Source organism: Charadrius vociferus, unplaced genomic scaffold (genome assembly GCF_000708025.1).
Source record: "Charadrius vociferus isolate BGI_N301 unplaced genomic scaffold, ASM70802v2 scaffold82, whole genome shotgun sequence".
NCBI classification, from domain to species: domain Eukaryota; kingdom Metazoa; phylum Chordata; class Aves; order Charadriiformes; family Charadriidae; genus Charadrius; species Charadrius vociferus.
Genome location: NW_009647401.1, coordinates 2,359,673 through 2,381,716, shown reverse-complemented (window position 1 = coordinate 2,381,716; position 22,044 = coordinate 2,359,673). Strand labels below are relative to the sequence as shown.

Below are 22,044 nucleotides of genomic sequence, written 5' to 3'. Positions count from 1 at the left end.
CACTTGGACATCGACCCACCGACCATAACTCTTTGAGTGCAGCCATCCAGCCAATTCCTTGCCCACTGAGTGGTCCACCTGTCAAATTCATTTGTCTCTAAATTAGAGACAATGATTTCTTCATTATTCCTGATAAACAGGAATAATATAGTTTTGTAAGCTCCTGCAATATTGCCAGAAGCTCCTTGAGATACTGAAGATTTTAGTTCTCTAAAATGCGTCCATTTTCTGATACTATAAATTAGCTGAAAGTACGTTGACCCTGCTATTTTGTGTCCTCAGCCACCAGGCTTCATGCTGAACATTTGAAGAAGTAGGCAATTTTCTTTCTTTTTATTTTGTTGGTAGCTGAAAATACAATCACTTTACCTCTATGATGACATCAGATTGAACCATCAATTGAACTGTCTCTTCTTCCTCTGTGAAGTCATAGAAGACTGTAAATTTCAGATATCCTCCAGCCACTGCTACCTGGGGAGAAAAAAAGACAGAAGAAAACCAATTAATTTAAAGAAAACAGGCCTTAACCATTTGGAGGCAGTTTTCTCCAGCGTCAGCATTTCCCAGAAAGAGACTTCTAGTGTTGCAAAACCGTATGCAGATACCTGGGGTTTACAACTCTATGGACCATTCCCTTCTTGCTCAACCATCTAGAAATTACGCTTAGTCATTTTTCTTCTATGCCTGTTGAAGGCTGCAAATTCCTTAAACACATGGACAAACAAAGTAACCAGAAACAGATCTGAAATCTATGCAAATTTCCACTTGATGCTGACATTAGATTTTCAGTGTATTTCAGTTATATGGTCCTCATTTAGGCTGGGTATCTACATCAGCAGCCTTAGCAATCTTTAGAAGATTCAATAGTTTCAATTTTGTTGATGGGGCAAACTACCAAAAAAGAAAAATGCCCAGTGATGTTTTTCTTAGAATGAACTGTAACCTAAAATCAAGTAAGAATTTTTCCTCATGGAGTCAAATAAATTTACTTTAAAAGAATGCTCCAGCCCTTTCTCTCTGGTTGACTCAGCCTTCAATGTGGGAAGTCAATAACCAGACTCTTGTGTCATACCAATATATTATTTCTGTGCTCTTTTAGCCCCCAAAACCATGACACTGACACTAGCTTTTCCCTGAAAAAATGGAAAAAGTAGATCAGTTTTAGGATGCAAATCAAAAGCTGCAGAGTTGAATGACAGAGTTCAGTACAAAACCAGTGCCTTTTGTTAATTGTTTGGAAGCAGAATAAGTAAATCAGAGCTTTTAAGAGCTACAGTTTAGGTTTTAAATGCATCTGCCTCATACTTCAGCACAATGTGAGCCTCCTCTCAGAGACTAGTAAAGCCATAGGGATCCTTTTGCCCTTCCAGTGCATACTGCTGACCACAGAGCAAACTCATGAGTCTTCTACAAGGAGAATAATCTGGTTATTCTCAAGGACATAATGTACTATCTCTTGTTGATCATACTAGATGGTTTTGCACACAGTAACAGAAACTACTGAAAGTCATCAACTTCATTAGTTTATGATGCATCTAATTTAAGGGGAGAAAAACGTCCCAGTATTTAAGGCATGGAAATACACTGATTGTGAATTATCCATGAATGTATAAAAATCCATAAACTGCATCTGAGGCTTTACAGCTAATTGCTAGGTTAAAGCCAGAAAATTCACTCCAATTCATAACCCAAAGCTTGGATCATAGAATCATAAGATCATAGAATCATAGAATATCTCAAGTTGGAAGAAACCCATACGGATCATCAAGTACAACTCCCTGCTCCTTGCAGGACTACCTAAAACTAAACCACATGACTAAGAGCATTGTCCAGATGCTCCTTGAACTCTGACAGGTTTGGTGCCGTGACCGCTTCTCTGGGGAGCCTGTTCCAGTGACTGACCTTAGTGAAGAACCTTTTCCTAACATCCAGTCTGAACTTCCCCTGATGCAGCTTCATTCCATTTCCTTGTGTCCTATCACTGGTCGCCAGAGGGAAGAGATCAGCACCTTCCTCTCTAACGATTCCCCCCTGAGGAAGTTGTAGACTGCGATAAGGTCATCCCTCAGCTTTCTCTTCTCCAAGATGAACAAACCAAGTGACCTCAGCCATTCCTCGTAAGACTTGCCCTCAAGACTTTTCACTATCTTAATGGCCCTTCTCCGGACACACATGAATAATTTGATGTCCTTATATTGAAGTGCCCAAAACTGTACACAGTACTCAAGGTGGGGCCACACCAGTGTAAAGTGGAACAATCACCTCCCTTCATCCCTCAGTTATGCTGTGCTTGACGTACCCCAGGACACAGTTGCCCCTAGGGCACACTGTTGACTCGTATTCAACTTGCCATCAACCCAGACCCCCAGATCTCTTTCCATGGGCTGCTCTCCAGCCTCTCGTTCTCCAATTTGTATGTATAAACAGGATTAACTCATCCCAGAAGCAGAATCTGGCACTTGCTCTTGTTAAAAATTTGATACAGTTGGTGATTGCCCATCTCTCTAGTCCGTCCATATCCCTTTGTAAGGCCTCTCTACCCTTGAGGGAGTCCACAGTTCCTCCTAGTTTGTAACATCAGCAAACATCGGCATGGGATGTTTATCTACATAGTATCCAAACCTGTTAGGACCAATGCTACTACATTCAGCTTTGACTGTAACAACATGAAAAGACTTTTTTTTCCTTAGACACACCTTTTACAGAATTTTTGTTTTGCCTGTGGTCAGGGCTAAACACTGGTTTATAACTGCAAGAGGAATGTAGAAAATTTAGGTAACTAAAATACTGCAAGAAGTACCCAGATTTGCTTTCAGTTTTAGACAAACATTTTAAAACAGTTACTTTTGCAGAACTTTACCATTTCTGTCTCAAGTTCAGACTAAGTACAAGGCTTCAAGTAAAAATAACGGGGAAACAAAGATTGTGTGGTGTCAGGCAACCTATAAAAAATATTTACCAAGACAGGTTTTATTTTTTCCCAACTACATAACCTTTACCTTAGTAAATGAAAATCCAACACGGGGAATTGGTAGATCATACAGAAAAAGAAAAAAAAAAAAAAAAAAAGAAAGGAAAAGTTCTGATTTAAAATAAATGCATATGGAAAAGTAGTTAACAATGTAAATTTTGACCAAAAATCAGTTACAAAGGAGTGGACAAACAGATAATAGTTTAGAGAAAGCAACCAGAATGGATTAGAGAGTTTTAAAATATAACCAACAGGAAACACTAGAGGAAAGGGTTGGGTTTGACTAGTCCAGAAAAGAGAATGTTAAGAGGGAAAAGGAAAATAGTTTACCAAAACATAAAAGAGTGGGAAAATGAAATGGCCATTTTTATTTTCCTGTGGCAACTGCAGGGAAGGCATGAAGATTCAGCTTGAGTATACAGAAAGCCTTCTGACTAAGGATGGTCAAAACAGCATCAAGCTGCTTGAAAATGCTATTGAATTCCTTCATTAAATGTTTAACAGCAGCTCAAACATGTCAGAGATACTCTAGGTATGATGCGTAAGAGTTGGAATGGGACTAAGAAGTCTCTTGAGGTCTCTGCTAGCCACAGCAGTCTGAGTTTCCTGGCTGCAACTGCAAAGATTTGCATATCACAAACAGGATCGCACATTGAAGTCAGGGTCCCAAAATGACACTTATTGGAGACAGTATCTGGTAGTTCAGAATATATATATACCTTGCGAGCTGCATAATACCAATGTAGATTAGAAACAAAATATATATAAAACAAGAAAGTACTACTTCCTTCTGCCATTGTTTATAAAGCTAATTTCCTTCCTCTGTATATTTAAAGTACAAGTTCACTCACAGGCAAAAGAATTCAGAGGTCAATCTATGTGCTGCAGGAACAATTATGTCTCATCTAGTGCAAAAAATACTTTACACTGAATTTTGAATACAAGGGCACCTATGAGATCCCTCCATTTTGGCGTTGTTCTCTGTATCACCCAAAGATTCAGAGTTCTGCCTCAAGGATTGTCATCTGAGGCCATATCCTGCACCAAAGAGAACAGAGCATAAAAGTTCGCCTCGCTGGCGACAAAGGCATGCATTGTAAAGACAAGAATAACTGACTAAAAAGTCAAGAAAGTTCCACAGAATTTACTTTATCTCTCCCACCTGTTTTGAGATTAACACATCAAATATTTCTTCCCAGCTCAGAAGGCAGAATCCATGTATTCAAGAAAAGTCACAGTCTCCCCAAGAAATTAAAGTATAGGAGAGGGAAATCACAGCTATCTTAATTCTAATCCACCAAGTTTCTGGCAGATATTTATTTCGGTTGTTCACGGTTAACTGTACTTCTACTATTATGTTACATGTTGTTAAAGGATATAACCAGAGAGCAGACAAGATTGGTGACGACATCCTGACAGTTGCATTCTGGGTCAGTCAAAGCCCTCTGAAGCAGGAGAGACAGCTCCTTTCCTGTGAACAAACAGCTGTGCTCATCGGGAAGAAAGCCAGAGGGTAGGAGGAAGCACTCAGTACTACCTTGTGTAAGGCGTGCTTTGTTGTTGTGCCTGTCACACTAAAATCACTTTCAAATCAAGACAAATAATAGTAAACCACAAATATTTACAGCATTGAAAACAAACAGCATTGCTACAAATATCTGCAAAGCCATAGATGAGGAAAGCTTGCATCTCTTTGTATGGAAATAAAATTCTTTCTCCTCCTCCACTGAGTCAGTCTGCTGTCAATGCTTTTCTGAGGGAAGCTGTCAGGATCTCTCCTCCTAGTGTCATTGGAGAGTACCTCTTCCTTATACAGCTTTCATAACCCATCTTATTCTTGATTCATTTGGTGATTCACACTTTCCCCCTCCAATGCCTCTTGTAACTCTGCCTGCAAAGTTTTAGCACTTACTACACTAGAGGCTGCCTCATTTCTTCTGAACTACATCTGCCAAATGTAACTTCAGAAGATCAGGAGCTACCTCCACTAAATAGGGTGCTGTTTACAATCCCTTACCTCATTGAGCAGTAAAATGCTCTTCTGTCAGCTAGGAAGAGACCAGACTGTGATTAAAGCATCTAAATATAGGTGCCTGTTTGTGAATTAGATGAGCATGACCCTCCTGAGTAGAAGCCAGATGGAATATACCGGGGCATCTGATACGGCACCATGTGGCTACAGGTAGACAACTGAAATAAGTCCTTTGCACAGTCAAAGAAATCTAGAAAGTGGCTGGTCTGTGGCTTCCCCATCGATGGATGACTTTCTAATAACTTCACTTTGTAATTATATTTTAAAAATAACTTGGAAGACATAAAATACATTTCATTAATGAATAAAGTATTGCACAGTAAGTGTATTATTGAAATAAAAGACATGCACCTTGCTCATACGTTTAGTAGCAAAATCTACATAATAAAAGCATAATAAAAAGCATCAACAAATATCAAGAAGTTGGACAATCTTTTCCATCTTCACTGTTAGTGGTTCTTGCAAAGATATAGTCGCTGACAGGTTGTATTAGAGAGACGAGCATTACAGAGAGTTAATATTTTTATCAGACCAATAGAGCTGCAATACAGCTCTAGAAAGGTGACATGCTTTTGGAAACGTGAACCCTGCTTGCTATTACATTATTGTGTACATAGACATTCAATTAGACTGTATCAAGTGAATAAATGCTACCATAAAAAAAGAAAAAAATATTTACAAATATGAACAGGCAGGACATTTCAATGGAGAAAGCTAGTACACATATTGCTGAATAGAGAACCAAGAAGGAGTCTCACAGCAAGCTGCTGATGGTAACTCAAGGTTTTAAGAGATGACAATGCTCTCTTATTCCAGAAGACATCCCCAAAACAAACAAAAACATAATTTGTTTCCTGATATGCCTGTGAACGTTCTTTTGCTTGCTGTCATGATTATGAGAAATGACACAGATGATCACTCAGTCTTCCAGTGGTTCTGGCATATTCTAGGTGGCAATATCCACCACCAGATACAGTGCATGAACGTAATGAAATCATACTACATACAGTTTAACATTTGCTGCTAGCCTTCTTGAATTTCCACAAAATAGAGCTGCAATAAAATGTTGAAGCTCATTTGGACTCTTTCACCTTCACAAACTCTCTAGGTACATATTTATTTTATTCAGCAAATCTAGAGATACCGGCCACCAGAACATCAGCACTAACTATGTGAAGAAAATGCTTTAAAAAAAAAAAAAAAAAAAAACAAAACAAAACAAACAACACATTGTTCCCAGTTTATTAGTGGTGACCAATTTAGTCCACAATTGACTGGCACCTATGCAGTTGCGATATGATTTGACAAGGTGCTGAACAGACAATGTACCATCTTAACCAATGGCTAAGGGTTTATGTGTTCTTCTAGCCAGCCCCCCAACGAAGAAGGGAATGGACAAAGGGCTGCTTTTCCTAACTTAATTTACCTATGTTGAAGGAAATACTCCACTGTTAAGCCAGCTCTCATCTGGATTACTATCTTCCTTATGGTAAAGCACCAACTAAATTTATGATATTTAATTGGGTTTTGCTGATCCAGTCTTCATGCTGGTTATAGAGTGAGAGAAGGCAGGGACTAGAGAAGAATTCTGATAGAACCATCACCAAGAAAACATCAAACTTATTCATTTAGTAATAGCTCTTAGTAAAGATTGCATGTTTTAGTTCTACTCAAGATTCAATTAGAGATTAAATAGACTCTCCTCTCTTAGACAGACTTGAATTTAGATAGGATATAAAAGCTCTTCTGAGGCATTATAGTAATATTTCAGATAAAGCAGGGAGCAGAATAATCATGTTCCATTTGAATGACAGTATGGTTCTGGCTAGCTTTAAAAAAATGCCAGAGTTCTCTTCATATGGAAGTTACATTTTTCCCCTGAAAGAATGGGGTCGCTCCTGCAACTCTCTACCACCTAGAGTTCCTCCATCTCTATCACACCTTCAGAATCCTACAGTTTCCCTGCTTAAGCACACTCAAAATTCTTCTACATAAATTGTATAAATTGATACTACATTCTACTTAAATTCACTTATTCAGAATACTGCTCCAGAGAAGTTAACAAAACAAGAACGGAATAACCTTATTTAAAGTAACCGACTACTATATTGCTTGGTTCAGTTGCTTTCTGTGAGTGTTTTTCTGCAACGTTGAACCACTCAAAGGGGAAAATGAGCATTTCAAACCATTCACTGTCGACTCCAGTTTCTTGAAACAGACCACACTGATAACCAAGTCACACTATAAGAAGATTTCAAGTCATTCTTTTCTGGAATCTTATAAAAAATGTTACTATACAGCCTTTTTAATTTTTAGTATTTCCTCTGCTGATCCTACCTAAAGGCAGAGTTAAGTCAAGGATGAAGGAATTTTATTCAATGCAGGCACTCATTTGATCACCAAATGTTCTCCAATGTCTAGGCTATATGCTAAGAAATCAAAGAGAAATATATAAAGCATACCAGTGAGAAAACATTTATTTGCTCTATCTCAAATGACATTTATGGAAAACTCAAAAAAAAAAAAATCCTTAGAAAAACTCATTGTGTAAAACGTCCTTCCTTTGTACACTGGACACATAAACAATAAATCTGATTATTTTAAAGTTTCCCTGCAATGAAAAGAACCATCAAATCTGTGGCTTTGTTTCCCCGAGTGAAAGTTTTCTGATTAAGAGGCAAATAACATGCAGAGCTGATAAGTAGCAACCAAAATGCTGCCAAGTTGTGCTTCATATGTACCTTGACCAAGTATCTTTCTTGTATTTTATATTGATATTTGAGCGATTGGGATCCCTTCCAGAACACATATCAGTCTCAGCTATAGCAAAGTCTTTCTGTATACTGCATCTATCACTAGGCAGGAAAAAGAATACCCCGGCACCCATCAGAGAATTATCATACGTTCAGATTCAAACACAACTAAACATGAGTGAAGAAAGAACATCAAAAGGGGAAGGCATTATATTCTAGTAAGTATCTCCTTAATGACCCCTTGCAAGTATCCCTTGGTTTTGCTAGAATACCAGTAAATCAAGTGTAATCAGACAATCTATAGCTTTTTGATTTTTGGTCCTAGTGCTTTTTCCTTCTTGCTCTCAAAGAAGCAAGGCATAAGTCTTGTAAAGTGGCTGATAACTCTTGTCATTCTGAGTATGACAATCTGACGCTTATTTCCAGTCCCTTCATATTTAAAATAGTTTGTCACACACAATGAAGATCAATAAAAATCTTACACAAGTCTTTTAATTCAACATATCTGCTATAAGAAACATTTAAATGGAAAATATTAAAGAATTCAATATGAAACTTCTTGTTTGCATATCTTCTAAATTACACCTATAAACTCAGCCCAGTCTCACTGTTACTGGGATATGGTATTACCATTACCATTTTGGAACCCTGGTTCTCTTCTTTCTTGGATGAACTAGACTGCATTATTTGGAAGCAAGCTAAAATTAGATGTCTAAATAAAATGCAACAATTCATTGTGTTTAATACATACTATCGAAACATTTGATGATATCATGGAACTCTAAAATGAAAAATAGAATAAATCTCAGTTCCTAAGGAAGATGGGAACCAAAGGATATCAGTTCTCCTCTGAGCCCTGTGCTGCCAGTCCTACTTATGTTGAGTACTTGCTCTTTCTGAAAAACTGAAAAACTGAATAGTATCAGTGACTGACTAAAAAATTTGCACAGTAAGATCATCATATGATGTTTCCGGAAATGTGTTTATGAATGTAGACATTTACTTTAAAAATTCTCAAATCTCTACCGTCATGCCCAGCTGTCATTTCCTCTCACTGGAGAAGAGAAACAGAACTGTCTGGCCAACCAATCCTGAAGTCTAAAATCCACTTTGCTAATGATAAGCCTTTACAAAATTTGGAAGATATGATTACTTTGGTATAGTTACTTAACCGTAGTAACCATAGCACATAACCTTAGTATAGTAACTCACTTTCTTCTCTTTCTGTATGATCAAAGTCATATGGAGTTTGACTATGCCTTCCCAACTGCTGTTCCCCAAGCTGCTATAACTAGATAAAGGATTCAAAAACATAAAGTAGGGTATATATTCTTCCAGTAGTGACATGGTAACTGTAATTCATGTAGTTACTGTCCATGCCTATTACTGTGGTGGCAAGTAAATCTCAGTCTTAGGAAGTCTCCCAGTCTGGCAAAAATATGCCAGAAGCTGTGATGCTGTAGCATAATATGTCAGGCACTTGTCATAGAGGGATATTTAAAAAAATTAACCTCATATGGTATCAAAATTGCAGACATTTTTCCTTGACAGAATACAGTTAAACTGCAGAGCGGAAAAAAGCAGCTAATATAAACTCACCAGCTGCTGACTAGTTTTTTGCAGCAGCTGCTCTGATCTTTATAAGCACCAATTTAGCAGGGCCAGAGTAGCTGAAGGGCATAGGTCTGGATAAAAATACCACTTTTTCTTTAACTGTGAAGATGTTTCAGACTACTAGTGATATTGAAATCAAACTCACTATTTAAGCATCAACTCTGAGACATGTTTCTAAATAACATATCCTCATCAAACACTTCTAAATAAAAACTGTTTACTGTTGGTCTTGTAGCTGTCAACAAACTCATAACTGAAAGTAATTCTTAATTTTACATACTGATTAAATGTGCATCTCTAAGTTCCATGATCTTTGGTTCCAAAGGGACAAACCATAATTACAATGGACAGTAGAAGAGGAAGTCGGACAAAAATGCCAGGACACCTGCATGGATGAACAAAGAGCTCTTGGACAAACTCAAACAAGGAAACAAGGACAGGTAGCCTGGGCAGAATACAAAGAAATTGTCTGAGCAGCCAGGGATCAGGTTAGGAAAGCTAAAGCCCAGATAGAATTAAATCTGGCAAGGGAAGTCAAGAGCAACAAGAAAAGCTTCTACACGTATGCCAGTGATAAAAGGAAGACTAGGGAAAACGTGGGCCCTCTCTGGAAGGAAACAGGAGACCTGGCTACCTGAGGTATGGAGAAGGTTGAGTTACTCAACAATTTTTTTGCCTTTGTCTTCACTGGCAGGTGCTCTAGCCACACCACCCAAGTTGCAAAAGGCAAAGGCAGACACTGGGAGAATGAGGTACTGCCCAATGTAGGAGAAGATCAGGTTTGAGATCATCTGAGGAACCTGATGGTGCACAAATCCATGACACCTGATGAGATTCATCTGTGGGTCCTAAGGGAACTGGCAGATGAAGTTGATAAGCCACTATCCATCAGATTTGAGAAGTTGTGGCAGCCTGGGGAAGTTCCCACTGACTGGAAAAGGGGAAACATAACATGCATTTTTAGAAAGGGAAAAAAGGAAGACCCAGGGAACTACAGCCCAGTTACTCTCACCTCTCTGCCTGGCAAGATCATGAAGCAGATTCTCCGGGAAACTCTGCTAAGGCACATGGAAAATAAGGAGGTGATTGGTGACAGCCAACATGGCTTCACTAAGGGCAAATCATGCCTGACAAATATGGTGGCCTTCTACAACAGGGTTACAGTGTTGGTGGATGAGGGAAGAGGAACTGACATCATCTACCTGGTCTTTTGCGAAGCATTTGACACTGTCTAGCACGTCATCCTTGTCAGTGAAATGGAGAGACATGGATTTGACAGATGGACCGCTCGGTGGATAAGGAATTGGCTGGACGGCTGCACTCAAAGAGTTGTGGTCAGTGGCTTCATGTCCAAGTGGGGAGCAGTGATGAGTGGCGTTCCTCACGGATCGGTATTGGGACCGGTGCTGTTTAACATCTTTGTTGGTGACATGGACAGGGGGATTGAGTGCACTCTCAGCAAGTTTGCTGACACCACCAGACTATGTGGTGTGGTCAACACGCTGGAGGGAAGGGGTGCCATTCAGAGGGACCTGGACAGGCTTGAGAGGTGGGCCCACGCGAACCTCATGAAGCTCAACAAGGCGAAGTGCAAGGTCCTGCACGTGGGTTGGGGCAATCCCAAGCCCAAAGAGAGACTGGGCAGAGGATGGCTTGAGAGTAACCCCGAGGAAATGTTGGTTGATGAGAAGAAGCTCAAAATGACCTGGCAATCCAAAGCCAACCGTATCCTGGGCTGCATCAAAAGCAGCATGGCCAGCACGTCAAGGGAGGTGATTCAGCCCCTCTGCTCCGCTCTGGTGAGACCCCACCTGGAGTACTGAGTCCAGCTCTGGAGCCCCAAACATAAGAAGAACATGGACCTGTTGGAGTGAGTCCAGAGGAGGGCCACAAAGATGATGAGATAGCTGGAGCACCCCTCCTATGAAGACAGGCTGAGAGAGTTAGGGTTGCTCATCCTGGAGAAGGCTCAAGGGAGACCTTCTTGCAGCCTTCCAGTACCTAAAGGGGGCGTCCAGGAAAGCTGGGGAGGGATTCTTTATCAGGGAGCGTAGTGCTAGGATGAGAGGTAATGGTTTTAAACTGGAAGAGGGTAGATTTAGATTAGATGTTAGAAGAAATTCTTTGCTGTGAGAGTGGTGAGGCACTGGAACAGGTTGCTGAGAGAAGTTGTGGATGCCCCATCCCTGGAGGTGTTCAAGGCCAGGTTGGATGGGGCTTTGAGCAACCTGGTCTAGCGGAAGCTGTTCCTGCCTATAGCCGGGGGTTTTGGAAGTAGATGATCTTTAAGGTCCCTTCCAATTCTAACCATTCTATGATAGACATATCAATAAATGCCTTCCTATAACATTAGAATGAAATACTAACTAGAACATTTATGTCAATGTTCAATTTGATTAAGACAGAATAGCTGACCCTTAACCTCCCATCAGTGGCTGTACTCCTTCATGAATAGTTTAACACGAAAAGAATTTGCATAATTTTGCAAAACTAAAAAAGCTTCTATTTCTATGGCAACAAAATCCCAGCATGCGAGGATTATTAAAAACAGAAATGCAGGAATATAAAACAAGAGCAACTGTTCACATCCAAATTAAAAGCTTTTTTTAGTAAAAATATTTCCCTCAGCTTTGCTATTGCATTTAGGGGTAATCAATATTTGCAACCAATATTGCTGAGGACATCCCACTGTGTGATGATCTGAAAACCGAAATCCATGAATACTTCCTAAAGTGTTGACTTGCTACTGAAAAAACTTAAACAGGGTAAGTAGCAACAAGAAATAGTTAAATCCTATTTCTTTGTTAGTACAGTGCACCATGTTAGACTGTAAGTATTCTTGATCTTAGGCTTTCTTTGTTTCCGTGTTTGGAAAAATAGCTCAGGAATGTTATTTCTAAACTTTGTCACAACAGAAAATGAAAAAAACCCTTAACTTCTAGCCAGCCAAAAGTGGTTTTTCTACCTCATTCTAGTTAACTGTTTTGCAACATTACTATGGACAATATTGTACAGCAATGATGGCTACACAAGTAATTCAAAGCAAAGGATGACATAACTAGCACTTTGGGATCCTTTAGGAAATTGAAACATATCTTAATGTTACAAGCATGAAAGAGTTGTGTAACTGCAGTATCTGTTGTGCAAAATTATTCTCACTGAAACGATATACAGTTTTTAATATCTGTCAGTGTTTTTAAACTTTAAAGTGGGAGATTTTGAATGAAATAGCATGTAAATACCTCAATATTTTGAAGACAATTTCTTCTTTTCTAACAAAAATGCAAGGATATGTGAAGCCTAAATCTCTGCTCTTCAGAGGTGGCTTACCATTTGATATAATAAAAACAACAGTAATACATTCTTATTTAGTATTTTACTGCATATCATGAAGACCTCTAAGGATCACCTATCAAAAAAAAGCAATAAAAATAAACATTTGAGTATTAAACGAAGATATAGATCTATATAAACATGTCTGTGTACTATAATTCACTGACACTAATAATAAAAAAACCCAAACCAAAACTCCTTGTGTTTTGATTTCATATTTCAGAGCAGGGGAAAACAAAGCAGTGAATCAGAACTCCTGTGATTTTTCCTCTATTTGCAGTCAGCATAAACCATGTTTTGAATTACTTAGCCTCTGGAGCCAAGGCTTTCTCATGATTAAATTCATGGCCGCTTTCCTGGCTTCTTAGTTTTGCAGCCTTTCTCCCACTAACCTTATTCATGACAAGCTAATATAGTTTTGAAAAATACCTATGTTTTCTTTTAGAGAAAGAAACTTGTGTTTGATGTTAGTTGAAATGCATTCTAGTTAATAGTAACTAAATATATGTATGTGCTACACAGAAGCTGAATTTTACTCCAGGAACAAAGATTTTTCAGATCAGTATAGACAGCACTTAATTAATAAATATGCTTTAAGTCAGATTTTTTTAAAAAAAAAACTGAGCATAGATAAAATGTGTCATTCCATTCTTTATTGTACCCAAGAAACCAATTCTGCACTTGTTATCACCATCATGGTAATCCACAAATGATTCTTACTTGAGGCAATGCACTCATATATGCGAACACAGCATGTGCACAGACACACACACACAATATGTATATATGCATATGCACACACAGTGAAAACAAAACTTGATATGCAGTCATCTTTAAAACCTAGAAAACTTTGCTGCTGTTTAAGAAGATAAGAAAAAACAAGTTTGTTTTAACATAATCTTAAAGAAAAGGTCCTTTGAAAATCTTTGCAGTTAAAATATTTTTTTTTCTTAAAGTTCAAAGTCTTGATCTTTCTTAGATAAGATCTTCTATGAAAAAAACTATATTTCCTCTTAGAAGGCTGGAAGGAGGGTAAGCAATCAAGCTAATGAGATTGGAGAGCAAAAAGAAAGACAGAAGACAAGTGAATTGATGCCAAAGTGTGAGAAAGAAGAAATATCATAGCTTTATAAGATCTCCATAAGAGAATTTATTCTTTCAACTCAAATTTGCCTTAATGGGAGCTGACAAAAAAAAAAAAAAATCCTTTAGTCATTGTGAGGATAATCTAGCTCTATGAACTTTCTGGTTTCTGCATTCATGTATGTTATTTTTAACATTACTTTATTTTTTATTTCCTTAAAGGAAAAACATAACAAATATTTATTCTCTGTAAATTACCCTGATTAGAAAAATTACATTTTACAGAGAGACAATACAGGTGGCCATTTCTTACCATTTGTTTCTACAGGTGCAGTGCCTTCCATTTACAGACTTGAAGCAATATCTTTTCTACCAGTTTCAATTTATATACTGTATCTTTCATTGGAAAAAAAGGACCCTTATATTCATGAGTTACCTCCGCTTTAAAGGCAGAATGATGGAGAAAATTTGCTTTGGATGAATTAATATCTGTCCAGAAAAAGGGCAAGTATACTGCCCAAGGGTTAAATATGCTGAAAGAATAAACATCAATCTTATACTGGCATAAACTCTATGAAAGCCATATACCAAGTCCCATTTGAAGGATTCATCATCAAAAAACATTGTAGTTCCATGAGATATGTTAACATAGAGAATGTGATTAATATAACATGAATTTGAATTCAGACGGGTAGGGAAAAGTTCTACTGAGATTAAATGTTCTCAGGCCTGTCGACTTCATACACTTAATCATGTGGATATTTTCAAATTTTTTTTTTATTTTTTTTTTTTTTTTTTACAGAAAGTGCTATGTGTATTTAAGTGAGAGTCACATATTTCAAAGAAAGCCTCCTATTCTCTTCACAAATTCACCTTACAAAATGTCAGAAATTCCTCTACCTTTGGCTACAGAATATACTGCACAACAAATCAAACATGAAAACTATGTGATAGTATTGTCCTATATACACCACATTTTAATCTTCTGAAAATATCAGAGGCACCTAAAAAGTAATACAGCCGTCACAAGCTTAGAGCAGAATAAATACACGAAGTCTAGTTATCTAAAATTATATCCAATATGATCATAATGAATTTACAGAATGAATATAGAGTAAGTATCCACACATAGTAACGAGAAGAAAAATAATATGAAAAAAATTGCTAATGAAAAATTATCTTCTGCACATCCATATTAGTCATCTAACTCAATAGTATATCTTTTGTACCTTTCCAGAATATATACTTGACCTTACTAGCTAAAAGAGATCCCTTCAATTTACTTTCTTTATGAAAGCTGACACTTTTCAATTTTATGGAGACTTCTTATAAATAAATTCCTTGCTTTATAATATATGGTCACTGGATATGTTATATCTGGTTGCTGTTATAGGTGTGGATACTTCTCGCCTTTAAAATTGGCAGCTTCCTTCGTGGACAGTGCCTTCTTGAAAAGATGTATTTCAAACTTCATTATTTCTGAGTATGAAAGAAAGAAAGACAGATCCATCGTCTTTCAGGTAACTCCCTGACTCAAATTCAGATCTGCTTGGACTGAAAAATTATAAGGGTGCAGAAGAGGCCATTGGCATAATTTAAAGGCAAAAAAATCTACACAGAGATCCTCAAAGAGCAACCATGTTAAAGGAGGGAAATACTAGTGTTTCCACAGACCACTAATCGAAAACCAAAAGTTAAGCGATGGACTGCAGTTCTTCTCTTGACTCTACCTAAAAGCAAGAACACTTTTTCCATAGGCTATGTAGTAATGTTCAGATAGAAGAGCTTAGCTAAATATGATCAACTGAAGTGTTAACAAGGAAGGATGAAATAATTCCACCAAAATGAGTCTGGATATGATGCTTGATCTCAAAAGCTTGTTAAAGCTACTGATTGGAATATTGAGACGGAAGGTATTCTCTACGTTTGTAAGATTTTGTGGTGGCCTGAAATTGTCTGGCTGTGAGGTGCCCACCAAGACACCCTCTCTCACTGCCCCTCCTTGGCAAGACAGGGGAAGAGAATAAGATGAAAAACCTCATGGGTCAAGACAAGGACCAGGAGATCACTCACTGATTACCATCATGAGAAAAACAGACTTGACTTGGGGAAGACTACTTTATTGCCAATTAAAAACAAAGGATCATGAGAAACCAAAACAGATCTAAAACCACCTTCCCCTAACCTCCCCTTCTTCCCAGACTCAACTTCATGCCTGCCTCTTCTACCTCCTCCCCACAAGCGGAGCAGGAGGATGGGGAATGGGGATTGTGGTCAATCCACAACACAGTCTCTGCTGCGCTTTCCTCCTCACACTGTTCCCCTGGTCCAATGTGGAGTCCCTCCCATGGGACACAGTCCTTCATGAACTTCTCCAATGTGTGTCCTTCCCATGGGCTGCAGTTCTTCAACAACTGCTCCAACATGGGTCCTCTCCATGGGGTATAGTCCTTCAGAAACAGACTTCTGTGTGGGTCCTTCACAGGACGCCATTCCTGCCAGAAAACCTGCTCCTGTGTGGGCTTTTCATGAGCTGCCGCTTCCTTCAGGACACACCCACCTGCTTTGGTGTGGCGTCCTCCACGGGCTGCAGTGTGTGTATCTGCTCTGAAATGGTCCTCCATGGGTTGTAGGGGAACAACCTGCTTCACCATGGTCTTCTCCACAGGTGGAAAGGGAACCTGCTCCACCGCTTGGAGCACCTCCTCTCCCTCCTTCTTCTCTGACCTTGGTGTCTGCAGGGTTGTTTATCTCACATTTTTCTCACTCTTCTCTCTCACAGCTGATGCCCAGCATTTTTTACTCTTTCTTAAATATGTTATCACAGAGGGCTCACCAGCTTCACCGATTGGCTCCAGCAAACTGTCTGGAATCAAGTGGTCCAGCACGGGGCGGCCTCTGAACTCTTCTCACAGAAGCCACCCCTGCAGCCTCCTGCTACCAAAACCTTAGTACATAAACCCAGTACAGACTTCATTAATAAGAGAGGTTTCGCTTTAGAACGATGAAAGATTCCAGATGCCTTGCACAGTAGAGAGTCCTTGAAGCCCAATACACTCATGGCTGACATCCACCTGAAATGGATGGATCATTTCCTCATTTCTTCTTGAGGAAGATTTAAATCCAATTCTTCCTTAGGACCCCTTAGGGCCCTTGTTTGGAAGGAGAGCAGAGAAGAGGGGAAGATATCAGAAAGCTTTCTCATACAGCAATTTTAACTGTATTATTAATGATGCTTTCCTATATTAATGAGATAATTTAGACCTTTAGACTGTTAAAGCACTAACTGGACTAACAATAAATGTTTAGCTCAACATATATAGTGCGTTCACTTTCTCTCATAATAGTATTTTGAAAGTAGCAAGGAACTCAGTTCTTCCCATTTTTCTTTAAGTCTTACTGTCCTTTGGGCTATCTCCAGTTGACAATAGAGTCCCAGATACATCAATATCCTCTGATTAAGACCAAAGATCCTTTATAAAGTTGGAACTGCAACGGTGTCTTTTGCAGAGAGAAAAAGTTAGATGTAAAACATTAAAACAATGTTTGACATACCAACAGTCTCACCTTGAGAGAAGGGAAGAAGAATGTGTGTGTGTGTATGTGCATGGATGCAAATGTGTGTATTTTTATGCATACAGTGAGCATACTTATGTTTGAGATACCCTCCACAGAGAAGATACACAGACCCTAAAATCAGGTGCTTCAGAATCTCTAAGAAAATATCCCACTTGATACCAGTAAAAATTCTTGTGTTAATTTTCTAAATAAGAAAGCACTCCCTACTCTAATGTAAGGATAAACATATTTTAAGTGACAGCTATAATGCTCAAATAATGAAGTCTTATTTATAAAAAGCATAAAACATCAGTTTAAGTTAGCTATCAATTTCTCTCAACATAAGTTCAATTTCTAGCAACTGATTGATTCATGTTACCTCATTTATATCCTTGGAGAATGGAGAACGACAGTATCTATATGCATCAGAGACCAGAAGAAGAATGATGAAGTCATTCTGCGTTGTTTTGTTTTTTTTTTTTCTTATAAGCAACTGTTTGAAGAATAACTGTAATTTTGCAACCTCAAATAGTAAAGTCTCAGTGTAGAATTCCATCACATGCTGCAGGATCTTCAAAGCTGAATAACATGTGTATGAATCTTGAATCAAATAAAATCTAGGAGTTTTTATTATTCATTACTACTCACTCTGTTTCAAAAAAAATTATTTTCATTCTTCTTTTCAAAAGGTTATCCTAAATATCAACAGATAGGTTGGAAAACCTCAACTTCATTTTATATTTTAGCCCAGATACCAACTTTTAACTTCCCTTCAATATCTTTTGAATACTTGGTGTAACAAATAGCCACAAACCTCACAAAGAATCAACATCCTTGTATGTAGTTCATATATAATATATAAATACAAGGTCTTCTGAGTGTGATTAATGTGATTTATACACCTACATAAATTTCCTTTAATTGAATGTGTTCCTTCCTTCCTTTTATCTGTTGGCAATGTGTATTTTATGCTCAGTTTTAATGTAAGCCAGGCTGCTAGGTCCTAATAAAACAAGTTTTGACTAACAATGTAAATTTTCTGCTTCAATCTCAAACTCTTTAATATTTAGCAGGGTTTCATGCCGCCTTAGATTTAATGCAAATGGTGTAGTCTGAAGCGACGATTAACTTTATAGCTGGAAGATAAAATGTGGATAAAAGAGCTATTACTTCACAATAGCATTAGGAGAAAAAAAAATGATTAAAAACATTGAGCTTAACTTAGTGCTGTTTAAAATATGTGTTAGATGAGGACTGTGACCTACACAAAGTTATATAAGTTTCCAGACACAGTAAGAACACACCATAAACTCTTTTACAAATGCTAATCCACATTGAAATAATACTCACGTATTAAGTTAATTACACAAAATCAGGGAGTGTTCGGGGTTTTTTGCCCTAGCATCTATTTACAGGTTGCAAGTCATTGTTTTGACTCAGTGGTGTGTTCCAAACCCTCTGCACTTTAGTTGGTCATAGGATAAATTCCCCTCCCCACTGTTAACAGTAAAATTTCTTAGAGCTACAGTTGTTTAAAATTCAGAATGGACAGAGATTAGATCCAACACTGTCTTTCAGTTCTCCAACGGCATGATCTCCATTATTAATGTATGAATTCTGTTTCTTCATCTGTCTCTTCCCACCCTCCCCCTAGTTGTGCTGGCCCATTTGTTAGTATTTCATAATCTCTTGCATTAACTACCAATTACGGTTTAAGAATTTCAGTAAATCACTTTTTAACTAATGCTGTGTATATTCTAATCCATTCAGCACTTCATTCTCTTACCTCAGACTGTAACAGAGCTATTCTCTCATTCAGGAAACGCACGCAAATTGCTGTATAGCGGGTCAGTGTGCAGGACAGCACTGATGTGTGCTTGCTTATACTGTTCCATACACATGCAGCATTGGTCACTGTCGGAGACCACTTCCTAGGCTATACAGACCTTTCCTCTAACTAACCACAGCTGCTCTTACTTTCTCATCGTTATTTCAGATCTGATCTCCTGCTGATAGAAACTGCTGCAGCTCCATGAACTTAATTGATTTCTGAAATTTTCTGCAAACAGGGGATCTGTCTTTTTCTGTAGCACCAAGTGCCAACTAGGATGTTGATATCTCACTTCTGAAGAGCTAAAGATAATGCTAACAATTTCTGGGGAGTAAATGAGTGTCCAAGGCCAGCTAGCAAGAATTACTATTACTTAACACTTGAAAAAATGGCTCTTTCCACTAATTTTCACAGATGTTTCCACTTATATCTGTTAAGAATTTTGTAGTCAATATCTTTCATTAACTAATTTCTGAATGATGAACAGAAAGTAGGTACCTAAAGTTCAAAACAAAACATTTAAACATCTTATATTAGGTAAAAGAAAGAATGGAATGTGAAACAACAGGGAATAAATTGCTATATACTAAACCTGCACAAATCCACACATGCAGGCCATCAGGTTTTGTTTTTAAAATGTAAGTGTGCTGTGCTTGGGAAACAAACTCAGAAAAGCATGCAGGTCCTGTGTGACATGCATAACAGACAACCTGTGTACTGACATACCTGCCTATGTCATTTTCTTTATCACTGTCATGATCCTGTAATAAACTTTGTACATAAAACTCTCTGCACCTACTTGTATACCATTAATAAAGTTATTAATAGGAAAAAAATATATTTATTAATATTTGGGAAGATTGTGAAATTTCACAGTCCTGCACAATGCGTGTGGAATTCCAGGGCATTCTTAACATCATTCTAAAATATTTTAGCTTAGATGAAGAATTATTTTTTTTCAAAATGCTTTTCCATAGTGAAGTGTAACATCAAACGTATAGCCATCTGTACAAATGATGGTGCTCAGAAAGAAGTATCAGGGCCTGTCATTTGCTATATGTGCAGGACTGCGTGACTGCAGGAGTGATGAGGGTGGTGAGGCACTGGAACAGGTTGCCAGGAGAAGCTGTGGAGACCCCATCCCTGGAAGTATTCCAGGCCAGGCTGGATGGGGCTTTGACCAACCTGGTCTAGTGGGAGGTGTCCCTGCGCATGGCAGGGGGGATGGAACTAGATGATCTTTAAGGCCTCTTCCAACCTAAACCATTCTGTAAGTCTATGATTCTACCTCTCTAAAAAGGGGTTGGGGGCTACCCTGTGCCAGGCACAGCATGGTCCAGCTGGCTCTCTAATGGACCCACAACAGGCACATCAGCCCATGAGCCAAGTTGGTGGTGCCTCTGTGGAAACATGTTTAAGAAAAGGAAAAATGAAATGGGATGGAGAGAGGAGGAGGGAACAAAAAATAGTGAGCAACATCAGAAAGAACATCTAGATCAGAAAAGGAGGAGGAAGAAGTGCTCCAAGGCACAGCAGATATCCCTGCAGCCTGTGAAAGAGCCCATGCTCGAGCAGAGTTTCCTAATGGGAACTGCAGCCCATGGAGAGCCCACACTGGAGTGGATTTTTCCTGAAGGACAGGCCAAAGCAGGGGAAAATGTGTGAGAGGGAAGGAGTGGCAGAGAAGGACTGTTAGGTGCTAACCATACCCTCCAACTTCCCCTCCAATACTCAGGTAGGGGTAGAGGAATCAGGAGTGGAGGGAAGTTGAGCCTAGGAAAGGATGAAGGAAAACTATTTTTTTTAATTTTTTCCTTTGTTTCTCACTACCCAAATATATTTTAATTGGCAATAAATTAAATTAATTTTCCCCAAGTTGAGTCTGTTTTGCCCATGACAGCAACTGGTAAGCAATCTCCCTGTCTTAATCTCAACCCACGAGCTTTCTCATCCTATTTTCTCCTCCTGTCCTGCTGAGAAGGGGGAGTGAGAGAGCAGCTGGGTGGGAGTTTGGGCCTTAGCCAAGGTTAACCCACCATACCATCTATTTTTCATTCCGGAACAGTTGATTTGAGATTATCACAAGAAGTTTGCAAACATGAAGATATGCTTACTAGAAATGATATTTTTAGTTACAGCCTGTGGAAAACACACGGTCTTTTTATAAGTGTCTCAGAAACACCTGAAGGCAAGGAATACAATCCTTTAAAAATTCAAGAAATCTAAGGTCCCACTGAAGTCAATGCAGGGAGCTGAATTTCAATAATCTGAATTGAAGCTATGATGTCTAAGGTTGCCAAGTACTTCACAGATGTACCACAGAAAATGTAATTAGAAAAGGCCAAAATATAATACATCACAAAATATTCATTAGAAATGAAGGCTCAAACAAATAGGCAAGTATTCTGGAGGACTGATCTCTCAATGTGGTGAACAGCAAATGGTAAATTCTATGTGACATTATTTTTTCAACAGTTTTCAGTATAAGATTTTGCTTTTAGTGTAAAACCCAACATGGCATGATCAGACTCAGGCTCTACAAAGACTTCAACTTGTAGCTAATTCAAGTATTTAAATCAGTTTACCAATATTAACACATTGCTTTACACCTAACCAGTTATATCAATCTGTTTATTTACCTACTGACTGAATCGATTAAAATGAACAGTAAGTTTAAGGTACTGCAACTAAAAGAGCTCTAAACGTCTAGTGTGTCAACCACTCCACTCTCTAAGGAAAAACTAGACTTTGCCAAAGTCCACATGCAAGATGTGACACATACCGTTTCTCTTTATATTTTAGTCCCTGTGCATCCCTCTGCTGCCATTTAACTACTGTGAATTCAGGCACTGATGAGACTTACTGGCAT

At 38.4% G+C, this 22,044-nt stretch overlaps 1 protein-coding gene across 1 annotated transcript in view; it reads right to left on the bottom strand.

Annotated features, from left to right (window-relative positions):
- The window catches only part of LAMA2 (laminin, alpha 2), a 290,790-nt gene that overhangs the window by 172,385 nt on the left and 96,361 nt on the right, over positions 1-22,044 (bottom strand). The window contains exon 13 of the mRNA XM_009880193.1: positions 370-471. Within this exon, the coding sequence (XP_009878495.1) occupies positions 370-471 (102 nt within the window). The remainder of the gene's footprint in view (positions 1-369; positions 472-22,044) is intronic.